Consider the following 22,289-nt stretch of genomic DNA (forward strand, 5'->3'; position numbering starts at 1 on the left):
GCTAATTTTTTGTATTTTTAGTAGAGACGGGGTTTCACCGTGTTAGCCAGGATGGTCTCGATCTCCTGACCTCGTGATCCACCCGTCTCGGCCTCCCAAAGTGCTGGGACCTTACAGGCGTGAGCTACCGTGCCCAGCCTTATTTATTTATTTATTTATTTATTTATTTATTTATTTATTTGAGATGGAGTCTCGCTCTGTCATCCAGCTGGAGTGCAGTGGTGCGCTCTCGGCTCACAGCAACTTCCGCCTCCTAAGTTCAAGTGATTATCCTGCCTCAGCGTCCCAAGTAGCTGGGACTATAGGCATGTGCCACCTTGCCTGGCTAATTTTTGTATTTTTAGTAGAGATGGGGTTTCACTGTGTTGGCGAGGCTGGCCTCGCACTCCTGACCTCAAGTGATCTGCCGGCCTCCGCCTCCCAAAGTGCTGGGATTACAAGCATGAGCCAGTGTGCCCAGCCAAAAATTTATTATGTTTTTTATAGAGACAGTGTTGCCCTGGCTGGTCTTGAACTTCTGACCTCAAGCCATCCTCCCTCCTTGGCTTCTCTAAGTGCTGGGATTACAGGCATGAACCACTGTACCTGGCCCATCCTGTTTATTTTTAAATCCTTAGTCTTCAGTCTCCAGCTGGATATAAAACCCATCTTTCCCCAGCTCCAGCCACAACTAACTGTCTACGATTCAGGGGTCCCAGAACTTGGAAGGGGAAGGAAATTCCCTCTTTATTTTCACTAATCTCTCACTTAAATCCAGTGTCTCCTTTAAGTATGAATGTGGACAACAAACCTCAGTAGTTTCCATAGTATCTGTGAGTTTGTCCCTGACAGCAATCACAGATATTCTCCTGTCACATTATAGTTGTTGCAGAGATCGAGAAATACCATTTACACTTGTCACACCTTTCAAATTACAGTAGTTAATTGGCCTGCTATTAGCTCTTGTTATTTACTGCATAATTTAGAAGCACATATATTACTATATCAGCAGCTCTTGTTTTAATATTTTGATACTTTTATTTCAATATAATTGGTTTGCTGTAATCCTATGTATTTACTTTCATGTTGTTAAAAACATTATTGTGAGAAGGAATCCAAACCGCCAAAGTAGAAAGGGATCTGTGACACAAAAAAAATGAAGATCCCCTGTGAGAGGTTTGAAAAGGGTGGGGAGGTAGGTGGTCTGCTCTTCTGAACATCCCCTTTGCCTGGGCCCACCCTTTAAATCCAGGGGAGGGAGACTGGGGAGTAGGTGGGTCTCCTTAAATTTTTCCTTTAGTCACACTAGAGAAAATGTGTAATCAGTTACAAAGATGTTAAATAATACCACAATCTGGGAATGTTTTATCAAGAAATATCAAGTATCACAGCCTTGTTTTTTTAAAAAATGGTTGTATCTGAAACCCACATGGGAGCATGTGGTCTTGCACTTCGCTGCTTGGCGAGTTCTGCTATCTGGACACATATGCAGCTTCAGTGATGGGGTTGGTAAAATGGGACTCAGCTCTGTGTGTAACTAGGAGAATAATTCAGCCTGATGCTGGAGTAATAACCGCTTGTTGATCTCCCAGGGTAGAGATTAGTGAAGGGGCCAAAGCAACATCATATCCTGGTAACCATGATTTCTAAATATGCTTTAGGCTACAGAGAGTAGTGCTCTGCAGGTTTTGGAGCTGTTCGTGTGTTCACAGAAGGCTGGAATTGAAAGAATCCTATGAGATTCCATCCTAATGGCTAGTCACCATATGTCTGGGAGTACCATTCCAGATAACCTCTGTTGTACTTTTTAGAAATATTTTAAGTTTGTAAGTCAAGAATGTGATGCCTCGGCAGGGCGTGGTGGCTCACGCCTGTAATCCCAGCACCTTGGGAGGCTGAGGCAGGCGGATCACTTGAGGTCAGGAGTTTGAGACCAGCCTGGCCAACATGGTGAAACCCCATCTCTACTAAAAATACAAAAATTAGCAGTGTGGTGGCAGGCGCCTGTAATTCCAGCTACTCGGGAGGCTGAGGAAGGAGAATTACTTGAACCCGGAAGGCAGAGGATGCAGTGAGCCGAGATCGTGCCACTGCACTCCAGCCTGGGTGACAGAGTGAGACTCTGCCTAAAAAAAAAAAAAAAAAAAAAGAATGTGATGCCTCAGTATAGAGTATTTGGGAACCCAGTTAGGATGGAAGGCAAGGACTGGGTAAGGTCTCTTTTGCTGACTGTGACAAGTGGCCATTATCAAATACTGGTGTATTGCAAAACTTCATGAGGATTGATTTACAGCATGTGCCATCTTTGTAAATGGCTTTACATCTGGGTTGTGCTTTCATGTTCCAAGAAAACAACTTAATCTCTTAGTTATTGAAAAGTGGAAGGCCGGGCATGGTGGCAGGCGCCTGTAATCCCAGCTACTCAGGAGGCTGAGGCAGGAGAATTGCTTGAACCTGGGAGGCGGAGGTTGCAGTGAGCCGAGATCGCACCATTGCACTCCAGCCTGGGCAACAGAGTGAGACTCCATCTCAAAAAGAAAAAGAAAAGAAAAGTGGAGAGCCTGGGCACAACCTGGGCAACATAGTGAGACCCTGTCTCTACAAAAATATCAAAAAAAAAAAATTAGCTGGGAATGGTGGTGTGTACCTGGAATCTCTGCTGTTTAGGAGGCTGAGGTGGGAGGATGGCTTGAGCCCAGGAATTTGAGGCTGCAGTGAGCTATGATCATGCCACTACACTGCAGCCTGGGTGACAGAGCAAGACCCTGTCAAAAAAAGAAAAGAGAAAGAGAGAAAGAAAAGTGGATAGAATTTTGATTCCAAAATTTCATTTTCAATCTCAAGCAAGCTTTCTTCCTTTCTTTATTCTGATTAAATGTGTTTTTTGATGACACCTCTCTAATTGTCTTTGAACTGGATGAAGAAATTGATCAAGACTAACGTCTCAGATTTTCTTATTATGTATTTTGTTAGCATGCTGTATCTTCATGTCCTGCAAATCTTTCACTTTGCATCTAAAAAAGGGAAAAGAAGCATGTGTATGCACACACATGTGCACATACATTTATATATACACAACACAATCAGAAAAATAAATTTTTGTTCCTTCTCAGAATTATAGCATTGATTCTTCTTTTTGTGTGTCTGTGTGTGTGTGTGAGACGGAGTCTCGTTGTGTTGCGCAGGCTGGAGTGCAGTGGTGCGATCTCGGCTCACTGCAACCTCTGCCTCCTGGGTTCAAGCGATTCTCCTGCCTCAGCCTCCTGAGTAGCTGGGGTTACAGGTGCCCGCCACTACGCCCAGCTAATTTTTGTGTTTTTAGTAGAGATGGAGTTTCACCATATTGGCCAGGCTGGTCTCGAACTCCTGACCTCAGGTGATCCACCCACCTCAGCCTACCAAAGTGCTGGGATTACAGGCGGGAGCCACCGCGCCTGGCCAGCATTGATTCTTACGGTTCAAATGTATTCACATTTGAGAAAAAAAGGAGGAGGACATGACAAATGAGCATTACTAGTATAACAATTCTCCTTGGAAACATACCCAGCAGTGCTGTCGTGCCCGTCTGAACATGCAAAAACGTCTGCTTTGGGGATGTCTGATTTAAGCACTTTAAGTCCTCAGCTGTCTCCTTCTGTGATTGACGTGTTCATCTCTCCCCTCCCTAGTTCCCTGGTGATGAGCAGTCGCCTCTTTATTTTTATTTGACCTTAAGCCAGTTGCACTGATTCCAAGAGAGGGAAAAGGGCCTGGCGTGGCTTCTCTGCCTTCAAGCTGGCCTGCTGAAATGATTGATAATTCCCAGGACTACTCTTCGAAGAGTAAGTCCTTTTCATTTGGCCTGATTTACCATGGCTTTCTCATACTTATTCTTGGTTTGGGAACTAGACAGCGCCCCATTATCTAGCTATGAAAGCAGGGATGTCACTAAAGGTGGCCTCTTATTACTGCTTAAAGGCCTATTAGAAATCTCATTTTGCTTTTTGGAGATGTCGTCGTGATGCATAGCAGTTCAGGGTTTCATTACTGGTGAAAGCCCTCTGTTTGGGCTCACCCGTTGTGTTCTGAGATTTTCAGTTCTGTTTTCCTGCTGCTGTTCCAAAACAGGAATACTGTTACTTTGAGGATTTCATGACATCAGTTGTGAAAAACATACTTAAAGCAGGAAAATTGCCGCTGAACAGAAAGGCGCTATCAAATCTCCCCTCCAACACAAGTGACAAACTCTACTCTGTTTAGCCTTCCTGACATAGGATTCCCTGCGGAGGTTCAGATAAATGAATATCTGCCAAGTTATTACTGTAAAGTTCAACAAAGAGGGCGTTTTCTATGATTCTGCACCCTCCCTGCCCCCATTTTTTTTTCTTCGAAGCAAATGATTGTGTTTTCTTCTCCTTAACACTCAGCAGCTGCTAGACCCTGACTTTGATGCTACTGACCTTGTGAGCTGGCCCCATCTTCTCTCTGGGCCACTGTTTCCTGGGCAGTTTGCATTCTCAGCTGGAAATGCTCAATGACCTTGAACACAGAGTCCCTTTACCCCTCTATGCCTCAGTTGTTTCAACTCTAAAGAAAGGATAACAACTCATTCTTCATGTTGTGTGGATTTAACAAAATCACGTGTAGAAAATGCTTAACACACAGCTGGGCAGAGAGGCAACTACTCACTCCACAAGTATTTGTTGAGTGTGCCTACTATGTGCCAGACATTGTCCTAAATGCTGGAGATACCAAGAGGAGCAAACACAGGACCAGTGTCTACTCTTGTGGAGCTTTCAGACCAGTACAAGATTTGAGCATTAATTAGATAATTACAAGGGCTTCTATCTCCAAACTGGGCCAAGGACCAGGAAGGAAAATTACACAGAAGCTTCCTGGGGCCCTGATGTAATCAAAGGACATTTTTCAATTACATTTTTTTCTTTCTGAGATGGAGTCTTGCTCTGTTGCCCAGGCTGGAGTGCAGTGGCACGATCTTGGCTCACTGCAACCTCTGCCTCACAGGTTCAAACAATTGTCCTGCCTCACCCTCCCAAGTAGCTGGGATCACAGGCACACACCACCACGGCTGGCTAAATTTTGTACTTTTAGTAGAGATGGGGTTTCACCATGTTGGCCAGGCTGGTCTCGAACTCCTGACCTCAGGTGATCCACCCGCCTGTGCCTTCCAAAGTGCTGGGATTACAGGCCCATAAGCCACGGCGCCCCGCCTCAATAACATTTGAATGGAGATCAGAAGCAGTAATAAGACAAACCAGGAAAAAGAGGTGTCAGGCCTTGCGCCAGCCCCAAGGTGCATTTGAGCAAATTAGAAAAAGGTATCCTCACCTTAGGGCAGATGTGGCCACACACCCAGGAGCAGAGCATGTGCTGGGTTTTAGCACCCTCTGGCCGATCTGCTGGGTGCCCTTGAGCAGAGAACAACCAGGACCTCTGTATAGGGTCCCCCTGGTTAGGGGTATACTGGAGGCAGAGCAAAGCACCTTAGCAAAGGCCCTGAGGTGGGAGAAGCAGACACATTTGAGGAGCTGCCAAGTGCCAGTGAGGCAGGAGAATAGGGTCTGGAGGCAGGGAACCTAAGGCTGTCTCACGCTGACATCCTAGAACTAAATTGAAAGGAAAACCCTAACTTTCTACGCCTAAGTAACAAAAGGACCAGAGGCTACTCCCTTTTCAACTCCCAAAATTTCCTGTGCAGCAGATGGGAAATTGGCTGTCCGCAACCAATCAGACTGATTGCGGGCCGAGTCTTTGTTTGCATAGAGTATAACTTTGTAACTTCACTTCAGCCTCTGGGTGGCTGCTTTCTACAACCAATCAGACTGATTGCTGGCTACCACTTACTTCATTTACATGAGGTGAGCATGAAGTGGCCAATGGGAAACTTCTAGGGGGTATTTGGACCCAAGAAGATTGTGTATCCTGGCTCTTGAGCTGCTGCTTGGGTCCGCTCCCACACTGCGGAGTGTACTTTTGTCCTTTCGTTTTCAATAAATCCCCGCTTTCGTTCTTTTGTTGCTTCATTCTTTCTTTGCTTTGCTGGGCGTTTTGTACAATTCTTTGTTCAAAACGCCAAGAACCTGGACAACTTGCAGTCACGACCCTCTACCAGTGACACCCGCAGGGCCGGAGCATGAGGAGCAAGGCTGCTGGGAGGGGATCCAGAAAATTCTCAGTAAATATCAGCCAGTGAGAATGCATTAGAGCATCATTCCCATGAATTCACTGCCAGCACACCAAGGTCTCCTTAAAAACACCAAGGTCTCTCTAGAGGCTGTTGAATTTTAACTAGTGAAGGGAAATTACTTCAGGGATGTGATTTGTTGGTGTCACACAACTGAGATATAGAGAATCAGGACAGTGGATGAGGAGAGCCATTTAATGTGGAAAACAGGGAGCCCGGGCTGGGCGGATGGCTCAGCCTGTAATTCCAGTGCTTTGGGAGGCCGAGGTGGGAGGATTGCTTGAGGCCAAGAGTTGAAGACCACATAGCGAGACCCTGTCTCTACAGTTTTAAGAAAATTTACTTAAAAAATGTAAAAGAGGCTGTGCACGGTGGCGCATGCCTGTAATCCCAGCACTTTGGGAGGCAGAGGTAGGTGGATCACCTGAGGTCAGGAGTTCGAGACCAACCTGGCCAACACAGTGAAACCCCATCTCTACCAAAAAATACAAAAATCAGCCGGGCATTGTGGTGTGCTCCTGTAGTCCCACTACTCAGGAGGCTGAGGCAGGAGGATCGCTTGAACCTGGGAGGCAGAGGTTTCAGTGAGCCAAGATTATGCCACTGTACTCTAGCCTGGGGGACAGAGTGAAACTTCATTGAAAGAAAGAAAGAGAGAAAGAGAGGAAGAAGGGAAAGAATGGAAAGAAAGGAAAGAAAAAGGAAGAAATGGAAGAATCACCGAGAAAAGAAAGAAAGAGAGAGAGAGAGAAGGGAGGGAGGGAGGGAGGATGGAGGGAAGGAAGGAAAGAAAGAAAAGGGGAGGGGAGGGGAAGGGAAGGGAAGAAAGGAAAGGAAAAGGAAGAAATGGAAGAATCCCCTTTACTTGGTCTCTTAGAAAGGACCTGTCCAGCCAGAAAACCAGAGCCTGGCAAAAGCACTGCACTCAACTGCTGATAACTTCTGTGTTCTTTGTGGCTTTGATTTCTTTGGTTCTGGAAGAATTCAAAAGAGCATTCATTCATTCAAACAAATAGACTATATCAAGCTTTTCTTTTTCTTTTTTTAAGTCAGAGTTTTTGGAGGGAAATGAAACCCTTGTATCCTGGAGAATCATGCACTGTTGCCAGTTAGCTTTGCAGTCTGTGGCAGGCCGGGCATCTGCATGTTTGCCCAGTTGAGGCCTGGTGTGTCAGCACTCCATGGTAAGGGATGCTTGGGCTTTGGGATTGTACGGATCTGGGCCCAGATCCTCACTAGGCACCTACAAGCTGTGTGACCTTGGGCAGGTTAGTCAACCTGTCTGTGCCATGAGTTACTGTAAGCTCTAGCTGTTATTTGGGAGAGTTTTGAGGCCAGGGCACTTGGGAGTCCCTTACTTGCAAAGTCATTTCTGGGGATGCTATACTGGGAGCAGCCTCCATGTGATCCACGTCCTTTGAGGGTTTCTTTCTTTTATATCTGAACAGTCTTGGCCTTTGCTTTTCAGACGTAGCTATGCTTTACTTTGGGGGAAACATAAAGAACCTGAATTAAGACAGATTTGTAAGACCTTGTCATCGGTTAGTGCCTCTGTTAAACTTTTAGTCTTGATTTTTTAATGTGGTATCTTTGATTTTTTAAAAAATCCCATGATATGAAAAATCCCACAAGAGCAGACACTATCAACTGATCCAGCACTTGAGATATTTTATTTCTTATTAAGAAGTACTGTTTAAGTATTTTTTTCTAAGCAGAAACAGTAATCCACAGCAGATTCATCTTTAAAAAAAAAAAAAAAAGAAGAAGAAGCAGTGAAACCAACCCAATCGTCCCATAGTTTTTGTTGTTGTTGTTGTTGTTTTCAGATAAACATAGAAATTGACCCTTCTGGTCTTAAAGCTTAAAACTTAATTTATCTGAGTTCCTTCCTCAGGGAAGGACCCCCAGGCCTCTTAAAAAAAAAAAGGATCAAAGAACTGAAACTCATCAGATCACCACATCTAGACAATGAGATGTCAGAGCCCTCATTCATCATGATTGCTTCCTCGCTCCTCCCTAGTTCTTGTTTTCTTACACATTGTCACATTTCTTCCCTGCTGTATAAACCCCTAGTTTTTGTCTGTCTGGGAGATGGATTTGAGACTGATCCCATCTCCTCCTGGCTGCAGCACTCGATTAAGATTAGAGCCTTCTTCCCTGGTAATACTCATCAGTTCAGTAATTGGCATTCTGTGTGGTGAGCAGCAAGACCTACACCAAACCCTCGATGTTTCTGTAACAACAGCAGAACTTAAAAATGTGCTTGAATTTAAACCACATTAACCTGGAATGCACACTAATCAGAGATAAATTCCAGTATTCCTTTCAGGAAAGAGATGAACTGCAGTCCTTAATTTCAATGGAAAGTTGGAGAAAGAGCTCTTTATTATGTCTCAGTCATACTGCAGTACATAAAGGTGGCTGCTCCTCTGTCTCTTGCATTGTATCCAAATAGTCTCATGTCAGTAATATGTATGTTGCACCTTCAGGACTAAAATGCAAGAATAGCAGCCTGAGTCCTTCAAAAGAAGAATAGGCTAACAATGATTTAAGATTATGCTGTTTTTTAAAAAAATCCTTCCCAGATTTTAAAATAATAAATGCTAACTCAAGCATACACTTTTCTATCTAAAATGACACTGTTGCCTGCTAAGAAAGGGGATGGATGAAGCACTTAATCAGAGAGGTCATTATGTTGTCAAAGGCAATGCCAAGGCTGAAGGACTGGATTCTCATGGGCATATAACCGTTTTATTGCTTTTCAGCCCACGGCCGCCAATCCCACTCTCGCTCCTGCTGACAGAAGAGGAAGCAGCCCTCTACATTCAATCCTTCTGGAGAGCCTGTGTGGTAAGAATCATATGCGACTGTGGTATTTGATTTAATGGGGAACTTTTGTGAGGTGGAGGGTCCAGGGGAAACCTAAGATGAGTTAGGAACAGGATATTATAGCTAACATCCAGACCTCAGAAATAGGATTCTCTGTAAAATGGGTCTTAAAGAGTGATTTAGAATTTTTACCGAAACTGGCTGGGCATAGTAGCTCATGGCTGTAATCCCAGAACTTTGAAGGGGCCAAGGTGGGAGGATCACTTGAGCCCAGGAGTTCAAGACCAGCCTGGGCAACATGATGAAACCTCGTATCTGCCAAGAAAAAGAAAAAAAAATACAAAACTTAGCCCATGTGGCGCACATCTGTAGTCTAGCTGCTGTTGGGAGGCGGAGGTGGGAGGATGGCTTGAGCCCAGGATGCAGAGGTTGCAGCAAGTGGGGATTGTGCCACTGCACTCCAGCCTGGGAGACAGAGAGATACCCTGTCTCCAAAAAAAAAAAAAAAACACAAAGACTTTTTACCAAAACTTATTTTGTAGTTATTAAAAGTACTCTCTTAACCTTTTAAAGTTGGGTTGACTGGCCTGTATTGATATATACAGAGAAAACTACATTGTCATTTTAGAAAAAAAATCTAGAAAATTCAGGTAAGTCGAATAAAATAAATAAAAATTTTTGAGTCACTGATAACTCCATCACCAAAAGATAATTATTGTTAACATTTTGGTATAAAACTACAAACTTTAAAAATCTGAATTCACATAGTGACATATAAATACTTAACATAGAAAATAGCCTCTGCCTTTATAACTTATCTTTTTTAACCATTTTTCTATTTGAGACTTTGAGGTTATTTACAATATTTTTTATTGTTGTAATAAATGCTGCAGTAGACACCTTTGTGCAGTCATTTTTGTGCATTCGTCTGCTCATTTGTATAGGAGAATCCTAGAAGTGGAATTTCTAGATGAAAAGGTAAGCTTTTTTTAAAGCTCCTGATCCTGGCTGGGCAAGATGACTCATGCCTGTAATCCCAGCACTTTGGAGGGACAAGGTAGGAGGATCTCTTGAGGCAGGAGTTCGAGACCAGCCTGGGCAACATAGTGAGACCCTGTCTCTACAAAAAAATACAAAAATGGGCCAGGTGCAGTGGTGGGCATCTGTAGTCCCAGCTAATTGGGAGGCTGAGGCAGGAGGATCACTTGAGCCAAAGAGGTCAAGGCTGCAGTGAGATATGATTGTGCCACCGTACTCCAACGTGGGTGACAACTGGGTGACAAAGCAAGACCCTGTCTCAAAAAAAAAAAAAAAAAACTGATAATATTGTCTTGTGTAAGAAGTTCTCACCAAATACATATGAGAGTAGCGTGTGTATCTCATTCCAAAAAGTATACAACCTCTCCAATTATTTGGCAATTAGTGTATCAATGGTAACAAGCTTCCATGAAGCTCCCATTCTAGGTAGCAAGATGACTTTCCCCAAATCTAAGCATCAGATATCATGGAATGAGCTTACATTTAACATCAGCAGTGGCAAACACTGCTACAGGGAAAGGTCCCAGTGGATTTCCATAGAGGCCAAAGCTCTTCATACTCCATACACAGCTGGTGTAGGAAAAAGAGACTCTGATAAACACACCAGCAAAAAGCTATCAGTTAAGAAGTTGGATTAATCCTAACAAGCTACAATTAATCAACAAATATTTGCTACATGCCCATTAGTGGAACTGTCCCTGAACGAAAGAGCTTACTGTATGAGTCAATATTGTCCAGTTATTCCATTCCTTTTGTGCATGGTAGATTCCAGAAACCATGGGCTAATGGGAAGTGTGAAAGTTAAGTAACATATTTGCACATTAAAGGAGCAGTCTATGCCCAAAGAGTTAAAACAAACAAACAAACAAACAACAACAACAAAAAAAACCACCCTGTTACAGAAACCCCTATTATTCCCCGTGATTTAGACATAGTTTTTTATAATGTAGGTTTTCAGTATTTCATACATATTTTATAAATGTGGTCTCTTTTCTTCATTGAACACCAGAAGGTTAGCTTACATCCAGGGATGTCTAACCAAAGCAAAATATTCCTGGCGTTCAGATACTACTTGAATTCCATCTTTGATTTGTGAGACTTATACTTGTTACACTAGAATCAGCAATTTTACTTTTCTATTTTTATGAAATGTTAAGAGCAGACTGTGAGTGGTGACTCACACCTGTAATCCCAGCACTTTGGGAGGCCAAGGCAGGCAGATCACTTGAGGTCAGGAGTTTGAAACCAGCCTGGCCAACATGGTAAAACCCTATCTCTACTAAAAATACAAAAACTAGCTGGGCATGGTGGCATATGCCTGTAATCCCAGCTACTTGGGAGGCTGAGGCACGAGAATCTCTTGAACCCAGGAGGTGGAGGTTGCAGTCAGCCGAGATTGTGCCACTGCATTCCAGCCTTGGTGACAGAGTGAGACTCTGTCTCAATAAAGAAAAGGTAAGAGCAAAGTGCAATAAAATAGTCATTTTCAAGCCTGTCCTTGAAACGGGTGTGTGCTGTTTATTTTAAATGAAATCATACCCAGAAGTCCAGTATGTAACCAGTATGTAACAGTAAAAGGGGAACTGTTCGTCCCTGATTCTCCCATGGTAAGATTCCACCCACCCTCATCCTTCCACACACAAGGAGCTTTGGGATTCGTTCTTAGTGATATGAATACAGCATAAAGCAGTCTGTAAGACAGCTGAATTCTACTTTTCATACCAACAAACGCTGCCATATAAAAAGATGTCAAAGTGGCTCGAAATTTAACTGTGGCTATAGCACCGTCATCACACAATAGCTATAAATGTGTTTATAGCTAAAAAGATGTTTAGGGGGGTATCAGTGTATACTGCATGAAAGTTCAGGCTGTTCAAATCTAAACACCTCCCCTGCTAAAATCATAACCAGAGGGGGCTACAAAAGGGGGAACAATTTTGAGCCATCACTGGAAGGAAAAGATGTCTGATGTATGGATGACCTTAGAAGGCACCACAGAAAAGAGGGACTTCCTGAGTTTTAAAGAGGAGGTGGGCACTGGTATGTCAGCTGGGACCAAGAGGGTATTCTGGGGAGAGGAAACAGCATACATACATTGTCAAAAGAAAAACTTTAGACAAAATTAACAGAAGTTATTTGAGCAAAGAACAATTCATGAATTAGGCAGCACTCAGAACCAGGAGAGAGGTTCAGAGAGCTCTACCCAGCAACCTAGGCAGGCCTTATTTATAGACAGAAAGTGGAAATGACATCCAGAAAGAGCTTGATTGGTTACAGCTTGGCATTGTCTAATATGGACATGGTCTCATCAGTTGGCAGCCTGCAATTGACTGAAGCTTGTCTACTGTGATTGGCTGAGACTCAGCTACTTGTTACAAAAATGTACTCTTGTAGATTGCAGTTTATGATCCATGGAGGCAGGTTTAGGCCGAATTTAATTTAATACTATTATGCCATTTTTTGTTAAAGCATATTGTATATTTTGAATACATGCACACACACACACGGATAGGAAATTAGCTAAAAGGAAACAGCAATCTGACAACAGTGAGTACCTTGGGGCAGTTAGGAAAGAACTAGGAAGACTCTAGCCTTATGTATACTGAACACCTTTTTTTTTTTTTTTTTTTTTTTGAGATGGAGTTTTGCTCTTGTTGCCCATGCTGGAGTGCAGTGGCGTGATCTCAGCTCACTGCAACCTCCACCTCCCAGGTTCAAGCGATTCTCTCCTGCCTCAGCCTACCGAGTAGGTGGGATTACAGGCGCCTGCCACCACACCCAGCTAATTTTTGTATTTTTAGTAGAGACGGGGGGGTTTCACCATGTTGGCCAAGCTGGTCTCGAACTCCTGACCTCAGGTGATCCACCTGCCTCGGCTTCCCAAAGTGCTGGGATTACAGGTGTGAGCCACTGCACCCGGCCACACTGAACACATTTTTTTACAAAGAGAATGTAGTATGATTTTGTTTAATTAAAAATGAACTTAAACCAGAGATCATCTCAATGGATATAGAAAACGCATTTGTTAAAAATGTTTTCATGACAAAAACACTTAACAAACTGGGAATAGAAGGGGATTTCCTCAACCTGATAAAGTTATGAAAACCACAAAGCTAACATCACATTTAATGGTGAAAGACTGGATGTTTTCCTCTAAGATTAGGAACAAGAGGAGGATGTCCTCTCTGGCCACTTCAATTTAACATAGTACTGGTAGTTCTAGCCAGGAAATGTAGGCAAGAAAAAGAAATAAAAGCATTTGGATTGGAAACAAAAAAGTAAATGTATTTCCAGTCATAGATGACATGATCTTATATATAGAAAATTGTAAAGATTCACTAAAAACAACCTGTTAGAACTAATAAACAAGGTTGCAGGATACAAGATCAGTATACAAAATCAACTGAATTTCTATACACTTAGCAATGAACAATCTGAAAATGAAATTAAGAAAATAATTCCATTTGCAATGGCATCTAAAAGAATAAAATATTAGGAATAAATTTAACAGAAGTGCAAGGCTTGCATGCTGAAAACTACAAAACATTGAAAGATATTAAAGAAAACCTAATCAAATGGAAAGACATCCTGTGTTCATTGACTGGAAGACTTGATATTGTTAAGATAACAGTACTCCCCACATTGATCTACAGATTCAACACAATGCCTATCGAAATCTCGGTTGGGTCTTTTTGTTTTGTTTTGTTTTGTTTGTGAAATTAACAAGCCAGTCCTAAAATTCGTATGAAGATGCAAAGGGACCCAAAACAGCCAAAACAATCTTGAAAAAGAAGAACCAAGTTGGAGGACTCACCTTTCCCTATTTCAGAACTTACTACAAAGTGCAATAATCAAAACTGAGTAGTACTAACATGAGGATAAATGTGTATAAAAATGGAATAGAATTGAGAGTCCGGAAATAAACTCTTACATTTATGGTCAACTGACTTCCAACAAGGGTGCCAAGACCATTTAATGGGGTAAAGAATAGTCCTTTGAACAAATGATGCTGGAACAACTGGATATTCACATGCGAAAGAATGAAGTTAGACCCTTACTTCATATCTTATACAAAAAATTAACTCAAAATTCATTAAATATCTAAATGAAAGTGTGAAAACTATAAAAATATTAAAAGAAAGCATGGATGTAAATTTTCATGACCTTATATTAAGCAATAGTTTATATAACAAAAAGCAAAAGCAACAAAAGGAATAAAATAGATAACTTGGACTTCATCAAATTAAAAACACATTTTGTGCTTCAAAGAACATCATGAAGTGAGTGAAACGAGAACCTACAGAACGGAAAAAATATTTGCAAGTTCAGGCATTCGATAAAGGTCCCGTATTTATAATATATAAAGAACTCTCACAACCCAACAGTAAAAGTACAAATGATCCAGTTAGAAAATTGGCAAAGGGCCTCTCCCTCTCCCTCTCCCTCTCCCTCTCCCTCTCCCTCTCCCTCTCCCTCTCCCTCTCCCTCTCCCTCTCCCTCTCCCTCCCCCTCCCCCTCCCCCTCCCCCTCCCTCTCCCTCTCCCTCTCCCTCTCCCACGGTCTCCCTCTCCCGCTCTTTCCACGGTCTCCCTGTGATGCCGAGCCGAAGCTGCTGCTCCCATCTCAGCTCACTGCAACCTCCCTGCCTGATTCTCCTGCCTCAGCCTGCCGAGTGCCTGCGATTGCAGGCGCGCGCCGCCACGCCTGACTGGTTTTCATATTTTTTTGGTGGAGACGGGGTTTCGCTGTGTTGGCCGGGCTGGTCTCCAGCTCCTAACCGCGAGTGATCGGCCAGCCTCGGCCTCCCGAGGTGCCGGGATTGCAGACGGAGTCTCGTTCACTCAGTGCTCAATGGTGCCCAGGCTGGAGTGCAGTGGCGTGATCTCGGCTTGCTACAACCTCCACCTCCCAGCCACCTGCCTTGGCCTCCCAAAGTGCCGAGATTGCAGCCTCTGCCCGGTCGCCGCCCCGTCTGGGAAGTGAGGAGCGTCTCTGCCTGGCCGCCCATCGTCTGGGATGTGAGGAGCCCCTCTGCCTGGCTGCCCAGTCTGGAAAGTGAGGAGCGTCTCTGCCCAGCCGCCATCCCATCTACGAAGTGAGGAGCGCCTCTTCCCGGCCGCCATCACATCTGGGAAGTGAGGAGCGTCTCTGCCCGGCCGCCCATCGTCTGAGATGTGGGGAGCACCTCTGCCCTGCCGCCCCGTCCGGGATGTGAGGAGCGTCTCTGCCCGGCCGCCCCGTCTGAGAAGTGAGGAGACCCTCTGCCTGGCAACCGCCCCGTCTGAGAAGTGAGGAGCCCCTCCGCCCAGCAGCCACCCCATCTGGGAAGTGAGGAGCGTCTCCGCCCGGCAGCCACCTCGTCCGGGAGGGAGGTGGGAGGGTCAGCCCCCCGCCCAGCCAGCCGCCCTGTCCGGGAGGTGAGGGGCGCCTCTGCCCGGCCGCCCCTACTGGGAAGTGAGGAGCCCCTCTGCCCGGCCAGCCGCTCCGTCCGGGAGGGAGGTGGGGGGGTCAGCCCCCAGCCCGGCCAGCCGCCCCGTCCGGGAGGGAGGTGGGGGGTTGGCCCCCCGCCTGGCCGGCCGCCCGGTCCGGGAGGTGAGGGGCGCCTCTGCCCGGCCGCCCCTACTGGGAAGTGAGGAGCCCCTCTGCCCGCCCAGCCGCCCCGTCCGGGAGGGAGGTGGGGGGGTCAGCCCCCTGCCCGGCCAGCCACCCCGTCCGGGAGGGAGGTGGGGAGGTCAGCCCCCCGCCCGGCCAGCCGCCCCGTCCGGGAGGGAGGTGGGGGGGTTAGCCCCCCGCCTGGCCAGCCGCCCCGTCCGGGAGGTGAGGGGCGCCTCTGCCCGGCCGCTCCTACTGGGAAGTGAGGAGCCCCTCTGCCCGGCCAGCCACTCCGTCCGGGAGGGAGGTGGGGGGGTCAGCCCCCCGCCCGGCCAGCCGCCCCGTCCAGGAGGGAGGTGGGGGGGTTAGCCCCCTGCCAGGCCAGCCGCCCCATCCGGGAGGGAGGTGGGGGGGTTAGCCCCCCGCCCGGCCAGCCGCCCCGTCCGGGAGGTGAGGGGCGCCTCTGCCTGGCCGCCCCTACTGGGAAGTGAGGAGCCCCTCAGCCCGGCCAGCCGCCCCGTCCGGGAGGGAGGTGGGGGGGTCAGCCCACAGCCCAGCCAGCCGCCCTGTCCGGGAGGGAGGTGGGTGGTCAGCCCCCCGCCCGTCCAGCCGCCCCGTCCGGGAGGGAGGTGGGGGGGGTCAGCACCCCGCCCGGCCAGCCGCCCCGTCGGGGAGGGAGGTGGGGGTGTCAGCCCCCCGCCGGCCAGCCGCCCCGTCCGGGAGGGAGGTGGGGGGGTCAGCCCCTCGCCTGGCCAGCCGCCCCATCCGGGAGGTGAGGGGCGCCTCTGCCCGGCCGCCCCTACTGGGAAGTGAGGAGCCCCTCTGCCCGGCCAGCCGCCCCGTCCAGGAAGGAGGTGGGGGGGGTCAGCCCCCTGCCCGGCCAGCCGCCCCGTCCGGGAGGTGGGGGGCGCCTCTGCCCGGCCGCCCCTGCTGGGAGGTGGGGAGCCCCTCTGCCCGGCCACCGCCCCGTCTGGGAGGTGTGCCCAGCAGCTCATTGAGAGCGAGCCATGATGACAATGGCGGTTTTGTGGAGTGGAAGGGGGGGAAAGGTGGGGAAAGGATTGAGAGGTCGGATGGTTGCCGTGTCTGTGTGGAGGGAGGTAGACATGGGAGACTTTTCTCTGTACTAAGAAAAAATTCTTCTGCCTTGGGATCCTGTTGATCTGTGACCCTACCCCCAACCCTGTGCTCTCTGAAACATGTGCTGTATCCACTCAGGGTTGAATGGATTAAGGGCGGTGCAAGATGTGCTTTGTTAAACAGATGCTTGAAGGCAGCATGCTCGTTAAGAGTCATCACCACTCCCTAATCTCAAGTACCCAGGGACACAAACACTGCGGAAGGCCGCAGGGTCCTCTGCCTAGTAAAACCAGAGAACTTTGTTCACTTGTTTATCTGCTGACCTTCCCTCCACTATTGTCGTGTAACCCTGCCAAATCCCCCTCTCCGAGAAACACCCAAGAATGATCAATAAAAAATAAATAAAAAAAAAAAAACTAAAAAAAAAAAAAAAAAAAAAAAGAAAATTGGCAAAGGGTTTGAGTAGACATCTCTCCAAAGAATATATACAAATGGCCAATAAACATGAAAAGATGCTCAACATCACTAGTCATAAGGAAATACTATCAAAACCACAATGAGATATCACTTCATATCCACTAGCATGGCTATAATCAAAAAGACAGTAACACAATAACAGGTGTTGGTGAAAATATAGAGAACTTGGAACCTCCATACACTGCTGATGAGAAGGTAAAATGGTGCAGCCACTTTGGAAAAGAGTTTGGCAGTTCCTTAAAGAGTTAAACATAGAGTATCCACTTTATATCCAGCAGCTTCACTCTTAAGTATATATTTAAGATAACTAAAAAACATCTGTCCACACAAACACTTGTGCATGAATGTTCATAGAAGCATTATTCATAGTAGCCAAAAAATGGAAACAGCTCAAATGCCCATCAACTGATGAAAGGAGAAAAAAAAAATGTGGTACGTTCATATATGAAAAGAAAATACTGTTACATGCTAAAAAACGGGTGAATCCTTAAAACATTATGCTAAGTAAAATGAGGCCGGGCACAGTGGCTCATGCCTGTAGTCCCAGGACTTTGGTAGGCCGACGTGGGCGGATCATCTGAGGTCAGGAGTTCAAGACAAGCCTGGCCAACATGGTGAAACCCCACCACTACTAAAAAAATGCAAAAATTAGCCGGGCTTGGTGGTGGGCGCCTGTAATCCCAGCTACTCAGGAGGCTGAGGCAGGAGAATTGCTTAAACCCAGGAGGCGGAGGTTGCAGAGAGCCGAGATCGCGCCATTGCACTCCAGCCTGGGCGACAGAGCATGACTCCGACTCAAAAAAAAAAAAAAAAAAAAAACCAGAAAAACATGTTATGCTAAGTAAAAGGAGCTAGAGAGAAAAGTTCGCATTTTTACATGTAAATGATTCCGCTTAAATGAAATATCCAGAATAGAGAAATCTATAGATGAAACTAGGTTAGTGGTTGTCAGGGGCTGGAGAAAGGGGAGAATCAGTGACTTCAAATGGCTACAGGGCTTCTTTTTGGAGTGATAAAATGTTCTGGACTTAGAGAATGGTGACGGTTGAACAGGTTTGTGAATATAAGAAAACCACTGAATGGTAAACTTTAAACGGGTGAATTTTGTGTCATGTGAATTATATAAGAGAAAATGAACAAATATTATGGGGAAAAATATAAAGCAAGTCATCCTTTTATTCCTTTTGACCATGTGTTCTTTCGATACAAGTTCTTGATTTTTGACCTGGTTTTGGCAGTAAAAAGTAAACGTCCTATGACTAGCAGAAGGGACTTTCGGGAATTCACGAAATGAATCTCGAAGCTTCCTTACTCTGTCCTTACCCACTGCCATGTAGGTTTTACTAGATTTGCCAGCAACAAAAACTTTTACTTATATTCTCTCAAATGCCCTGAAGGAAAAATAGAGTCTTTCTACAAGTTTTTTTTTTTTTTTTTTGGTGTGTGTGTGTGTATAGCAAAATGTACCTAACAGAATTTACCGTCTTAATTTTTAGGTGTACATTTCAGTGGCATTAAGTACATTCACAACATAATGCAACCATGACCACCATCCATATCCTTTTTCCTCTTTCTCAACGGAAACTATGTACCCATTCAATAATAACTTCTCATTCTCCCTCCTCCTAGCCCCTGGCAATCACCATTGTATTCTCTGTCTCTATGAATTTGACGACTCTAAGTATGTTATATAAAGGAGGTCATATAGTGTTTGTCTTTTTGGGACTGGCCTATTTTATTGAGCCTAATGTCCTCAAGGTAGTTACATCCATGTTGTAGCATGTGTCAGAATATTCTTCCTTTTGAAGGCTGAATAATCTTCATGCCATGAAGTTTTAAAATCCAGAAATCTGACATCTTCACCCATCTAACACAAAACTAGCCAGACGTCTCATAAAAATATTAATATATTTTAACCAACCGCAGTAACAGAGACGTCATGTGATCTGAAAGGCTATTTGTAGTGAACCATTCTTGGTAGCTGTGATTTTGGAATTAGCATTCTAAATAGGTCCTGGATATTTATGACTACACATTAAGCACTTCTGTAGAAGTGGACATTCTCTTCATTCGTTTATTTATTTATTTATTTATTTATTTATTTAGACAGGGTTTTGCTCTGTCTTACAGGCTGGAGTGCAGTGGCGTGATCTCAGCTCACTGCAACCTCTGCCTCCTGGGTTCAAGCTATTCTCCTGCCTCAGCCTCCTGAGTAGCTGGGATTACAGGTGCATACCACCACACCTGGCTAATTTTTGTAGTTTTAGTAGAGACAGTGTCTCACCATGTTGGCCAAGCTGGTCTCAAACTCCTGGCCTCAAGTGATCCGCCCTTCTCAGCCTCCCAAAGTGCTGGGATTACAGGTGTGAGTCACTGCGCCCGGCCTGTTTCTTCATTCAGAATTCGAGTCTAGTGGTTGAAAAGTCAGATTGTTTGGGTGGTCAAGGCGGTAGATCACCTGAGGTCAGGAGTTTGAGACCATTGAGATCAACCTGACCAATATGGTGAAACCCCATCTCTACTAAAAATACAAAAATTAGCTGGGCGTGGTAGCGGGCACCTGTAATCCCAGCTATCGGGAGGCTGAGGCAGGAGAATCGCTTGAACCTGGAAGGTGGAGGTTGCAGTGAGCCGAGATCGTGCCATTGCACTCTAGCCTGGGGGACAAAAGCGAGACTCTGTCTCAAAGAAAGAAAGAAAAGTCAGATTGTTTCAATGTGCAAAAACTGAGTGTTAGTTTTTAATGTTGTGAATGAATTCTGGTCCTCTTCTGAAAACTCTCCTTTTCCAAGTGTGATTGGTGATAAGTCACGCACTATTACATCACTGGTGTTCTTTGGTTTATGAAATCTTGGATACAATTGGTAAGAAAAAAAACCTTGCTTTCTTGTGAAGTTCAAATATAAGGTTCTTATGGGCCATCATGATTGAAATTTCTTTAATGATTTTAGAAGTAGAGACCAGATAAATCCACTGAATATTTATTCCGTCTAAATAAGTGCCCGTGGTGTTTTATGCCTTCTACTCATTTGTTTTGTTTTATTCTAACTCAGCAGAGTCACCCAGGGTGGCATGCATTAGCAATCCTCCCCTCGTCCCAACATCAGCTCCCCTTCCAGGCATTGTGACAACTGAGAATTACAAAGTCCATCAATCATTACCCGTTATTTGATGAACAATACAGTGCCAGGTTGCTACAGCAGCCCCTTTGAGGCCTTGCAAAAAAAAAAAAAAAACCAATAAGATAAAATAATGGAGATTTCTGATCTCCACTTGCAGAGAACAATAAGAATCTGTGCATTGGGCGAACTAGGGTAAATGAGGGAACCCCCAAGGAGAAACAGCTTGGTATCAGCAGAGTACAAGGTTGAGGGTGGGACAGATCTCACCCTAGATGTGGAGGGGCTATGGCAGCCTGGACACATATTCCATCCTTCTGGCTATAGGACTTAGTTCATGATGGGCAGCAGACGGAAATCAGCCCAGTCAGACCTAGTGAGACTCCATTCTGGGATCCTCAGTGGAGTGGCTGGGACAGAGCAGCCCTCTTTGCACTGGGGTTACCGTGAGGCCAGACTGTCAGCACCATCTTAACACAGGGTGAAGAGCCTGTTGGAAAAATGACCACAGAGGCAAGCAGGGGTAAGAGGCAGAGAAAGGGGCTGGGTCCTGAAGTTGTCGTTTGAGGGCCTGCATTCAGCTATACCAATGAATCCCCTTAAAGATGGACTTCAGGGCGGGCACAGTGGCACACGCCTGTAATCCCAACACTTTGGGAGGCTGAGGCGGGTGGATCACTTGAGGTCAGGAGTTGGAGACCAGCCTGGCCAACATGGTGAAACCCTGTCTCTACTAAAAATACAAAAATTAGCTGGGCATGGTGGCGGGTGCCTGTAATCCCAGCTACTTGGGAGGCTGAGGCAGGAGAATCGCTTGAATCCAGGAGGAGGAAGTTTCAGTGAGCCGAGATCGTGCCATTGCACTCCAGCCTGGCAACAGAGCCAGAGTCCATCACAAAAAAAAAAAAAAAAAAAAAAATTTCGGTCACTTACAGCCTAGAGTCCTGACAATAAAATTTTCAGTATGAAAATATGCAGACTTTTTATTACTGGCACACAAAGGAGGATATTGGCACAAAATGAAAATCTGGACCCAATGGTACAGAGCAGCCATTTCAATTTGTCCCAGGAAAAGACTGTCCTATGTCAGCTTGAGGCTTGGCCATGGCTGGAGAGGAGAGCCTACCCCAACAAGCAAATTTGTCTAAAACGTATATATATTTTTTAATTGTGCAAGTAATGCATATCACTTGTGGAAAAAATAGATAATGCATATAAGTTTTGGGGTCTTTTTTTTTGACAGACAGTGTCTCACTTTGTCACCCAGGCTGGAGTGCAGTGGCGTGAACATGGCTCACTGTAGCATCAATCTCCTGGGCTCAAGCAATCCTCCCACCCCAGCTTCCTGAGTAGCTGGGACTACAGGCATGTGCCACTAGGCCCGGCTAATTAAAAAAAAAAAAAAATTGGAGAAGGGATCTCACTATGTTGGCCAGGCTGGTCTCAAACTCCTGGATATAAGGGATCCTCTCACCTTGGCCTCCCAAAGTGTAGGGATTATAGGCATGAGCCACCGTGCCCAGCAATGCATATAAGCTTTTTAAAAATATATACTATTCATCCTTCTAGAATTTTTTCTATTCATATGGAAATTTTTAAAACATTTTTTACAAAATTGCAATTATAAACACTTTTTTAAGCCTACTCTCTCTCCTTAATATATATTGGGAATATATTTCATTATTGCCACACAAAGATGTACCTCACAAATTTTAATTCTTCTATGGTATATATATTTTTTTTTTATTTTTTAAATTTATTTTTGAGATGGAGTTTTGCTCTGTCACCCAGGCTGAAGTGCAGTGGTGTGATCTTGGCTCACTGCAACCTCCGCCTCTGGGTTCAAGCGATTCTCCTGCCTCAGCCTTCTGAGTAGCTGGGATTGCAGGCGCTCACCACCACACCCATCTAATTTTTGTAGTTTTAGTAGAGACAGGGTTTCACCATGTTGGCCAGACTGGTCTCGAACTCCTGACCTCAGGTGATCTGCC

At 45.4% G+C, this 22,289-nt stretch overlaps 1 protein-coding gene across 6 annotated transcripts in view; it reads left to right on the forward strand.

The window, feature by feature from the left end:
- Positions 1-22,289, forward strand: part of IQCK (IQ motif containing K) — a 142,471-nt gene that overhangs the window by 61,616 nt on the left and 58,566 nt on the right. For 5 of the 6 annotated variants that reach the window (XM_063700016.1, XM_019012054.3, XM_055365384.2 and 2 more), the window contains one exon: positions 8,929-9,013. The exons of the other annotated variant lie outside the window; for it this stretch is intronic. In XM_063700016.1, coding sequence (XP_063556086.1) covers positions 8,929-9,013 — 85 coding nt within the window. The remainder of the gene's footprint in view (positions 1-8,928; positions 9,014-22,289) is intronic. 6 annotated transcript variants of the gene reach the window in all.

This window comes from Gorilla gorilla, chromosome 18 (assembly GCF_029281585.2).
Source record: "Gorilla gorilla gorilla isolate KB3781 chromosome 18, NHGRI_mGorGor1-v2.1_pri, whole genome shotgun sequence".
NCBI lineage: Eukaryota > Metazoa > Chordata > Mammalia > Primates > Hominidae > Gorilla > Gorilla gorilla.